We start from the raw sequence: 2617 nt of genomic DNA, 5'->3' as shown, positions 1-2617 counted from the left end.
CACACCAGCATCCTACTACCGAAATGAGAAACCCTTTTCGTGATGTGGTCTAACTCCAATTGCAAAAGTAAAACAAATAAATGTATTCTCGTTCACCAGAACTTCCTTCGCAAGGCGGGAGGGTCCCGCACAGCCGCCGCTGCCTGACTCAGTACCACACCCCTCCCAAAGGCTCCACAGCCCCGGGATGGTTTTGAGGTACTGGCGTAGGGTTTCCTCGGACAAGAAGAGGATGTACGTGTTCGGGGAACTTCCCCCGAGTCGGTGCCGTCGGCACACAGAGCCCCCGCCTGTCCCCTCGCTGTCCCCCCGCCAGCGGCGGGCCGGGGAGGGGCGTCGCCGGGGGCAGCCCCCGCCATTGATAACCCCCGTGCCCGGCCCCTCCGCCGCAGCCGGAGAGAGCCGACCGCCGCGCAGGGGTGTCCGCGGGCACCTGCACCCACACCGGAGCACACTGTGAGCGCCCCAGGGACAGAGCGGAGAACACCGGGTGCGTTGGGGGGAAACACGGCTCAGGTGGGACACTGCGGGGCGTTAGGAGACCGGTCTGCTAGGAGACGGGTCCGGCTGCCGAGCGGCCGCCTCTCGCTGCTTCGATGCCGCAGCCAGAGGGTGCGGGCTCTCGGCTCACGCTGTCCCGGGATTACGGCTTTCCGGCTGGGGTGGTCCCGGGGACCCGTCGCCACCGGTCGCCCGTCAGCGGACCTGGGGGGAACAGGTGTGGAACAAGCTAAATGCCCCTGGGATAACGACCCTGGAGGGATAAGCCCGTTCTGCGCTCCTCTGCCGAAACAACCTCCCTCGGGAGCTGCGCTCCGACGGGGCGCGAAGAGGGCTGGGAGCAGCGGGGACACCGCCCACCAGCCTCCGTCTCTCCTCAGGGTGCAGAAGATGCGGAGGGCCGGCTGGCTCCGCGCAGGAGCGCTGCGTCGCTGAGGCACCGGAGGAGGTTCCCGCGGCCCCGAAGAGATGAGGCTGCCCCTGGCCCTGCTGGCCCTAGTCGCCCTCGGGGCCGCCGCCGGCGGGACGGGCCGGGAGGCGGAGGAGGTGGCGCAGGCGGGGCGGTTCTCCACGCCGGAGCAGCACCGGTGCAGCTGGGAGCTGCTGTCCGCGGCGGGGGCCAGCGAGCTGCGCCTGAGCTGCAGGCCCGCGGGTGGCGGGGCGGCGCGGAGCTGCGCCTACCGCGGGGAGCCCAGGCGCTGCCCCGCATACAGCGCCCGCAGCCGGCAGTACTGGCGGCAGATCCTGGGCAGGCTGCGGCGGCGGCGGCACCCCTGCGCCCGGGGCAGCCCGCTCACCGCCCGCCTCTGCGGCCCGGGCCGGGCGCCGCCCGAGGCGCAGCTCCGCCTCATGCCGGGCCCCGGCCCCGGCTCCGCCACTACCCCACCGGCCGCCACCGCAGAGCCCAGCCAGGACCCGGCGGAGACCTACTGCGCCGAGCGGTGGCACTCGCTGTGCAGCTTCTTCGTCGGCTTCTGGGAGGGCTGAGCCGCGCCCGACCCCCGCGGTGGCATCCCCGCCCTGCCTGCCCTCCCCGTACCTCCGCTTTGTCACCGTTCCGCTTTCCCTCGCCAATAAAGTGGTAACTACTTTCTGCCAAGAAGCTCACGTACTTTTTTTCTCTTCAAAGCCCTGCAACCCCGTGACACTGCTGAACAACACGCATGACATCTGTCAGCTGAGATGAGAGCATCTAGGGACAGTTCATGTAACTTGAGTATATTAGAGTTTTTCAAAGGGATAAACACTGGGAGACAGCTATTCCCCCCCACTCCCCTAATCAATTTCTGTAAGCCTAAAGGTTTCACAGAAATTGCCCAGCCAGAAAGCCAGACATTTATACCGAAATAAAGAACAGAGAGTTCACTAAGCTCTAAATCCTAGAAGCAGCTCTCTTGCTTACAAAGACTTACAAAGGATGGATGATGGCAGAGCGGTGGATGTGGTCTACCTTGACTTCAGCAAAGCGTTTGACACAGTCTCCCACAGCATCCTCGCAGCTAAATTGAGGAAGTGTGGTCTGGATGATCGGGTAGTGAGGTGGACTGTGAACTGGCTGAAGGAGAGAAGCCAGAGAGTTGTAGTCTATGGGGCGGAGTCTAGTTGGAGGCCTGTATCTAGTGGAGTGCCTCAAGGGTCGGTACTGGGACCAGTATTATTTAATATATTCATCAATGATTTAGATGAGGGAATTGAGTGTACTATCAGCAAGTTTGCTGATGACACTAAGCTGGGAGGGGTGGCCGACACGCCAGAAGGCTGTGCTGCCATCCAGCGAGACCTGGACAGGCTGGAGAGTTGGGCAGGGAATAACTTGATGAAATATAACAAGGGAAAGTGTAGAGTCCTGCATCTGGGCAGGAACAACCCCAGGTTCCAGTATAGGCTTGGGGAACGACCTGTTAGAGAGCAGTGTAGGGGAGAGGGACCTGGGGGTCCTGGTGGACGACAGGGTGACCATGAGCCGACACTGTGCCCTTGTGGCCAAGAAGGCCAATGGCATCCTGGGGTGTATTAGAAGGGGGGTGGTTAGTAGGTCGAGAGAGGTCCTCCTTCCCCTCTACTCTGCCCTGGTGAGACCTCATCTGGAATATTGTGTCCAGTTCTGGGCCCCTCA

At 62.8% G+C, this 2617-nt stretch overlaps 1 protein-coding gene across 2 annotated transcripts; it reads left to right on the top strand.

Moving 5' to 3' along the window:
* The first annotated feature begins 357 nt into the window (after window positions 1-357).
* FGFBP3 (fibroblast growth factor binding protein 3) lies at window positions 358-1507 on the top strand. Of its 2 annotated transcripts, none has more exons than XM_061348929.1 (2): window positions 358-490; window positions 882-1507. In XM_061348929.1, the coding sequence occupies exon 2, from the start codon at window positions 970-972 to the stop codon at window positions 1486-1488; it is 519 nt and encodes a 172-aa protein (XP_061204913.1). In that variant the 5' UTR covers window positions 358-490; window positions 882-969; the 3' UTR covers window positions 1489-1507. The 2 variants fall into 2 exon arrangements, with proteins under 2 accessions (XP_061204913.1, XP_061204914.1); XM_061348930.1 differs by having other exon boundaries at window positions 359-456.
* Window positions 1508-2617: the final 1110 nt, after the last annotated feature.

Source organism: Neopsephotus bourkii, unplaced genomic scaffold, assembly GCF_033783945.1.
Source record: "Neopsephotus bourkii isolate Nb327-2 ecotype Australia unplaced genomic scaffold, CSIRO-AGI_Nbou_v1 NB_379, whole genome shotgun sequence".
Lineage (NCBI taxonomy): Eukaryota > Metazoa > Chordata > Aves > Psittaciformes > Psittacidae > Neopsephotus > Neopsephotus bourkii.
This window is presented reverse-complemented; position numbering and strand designations above follow the sequence as displayed.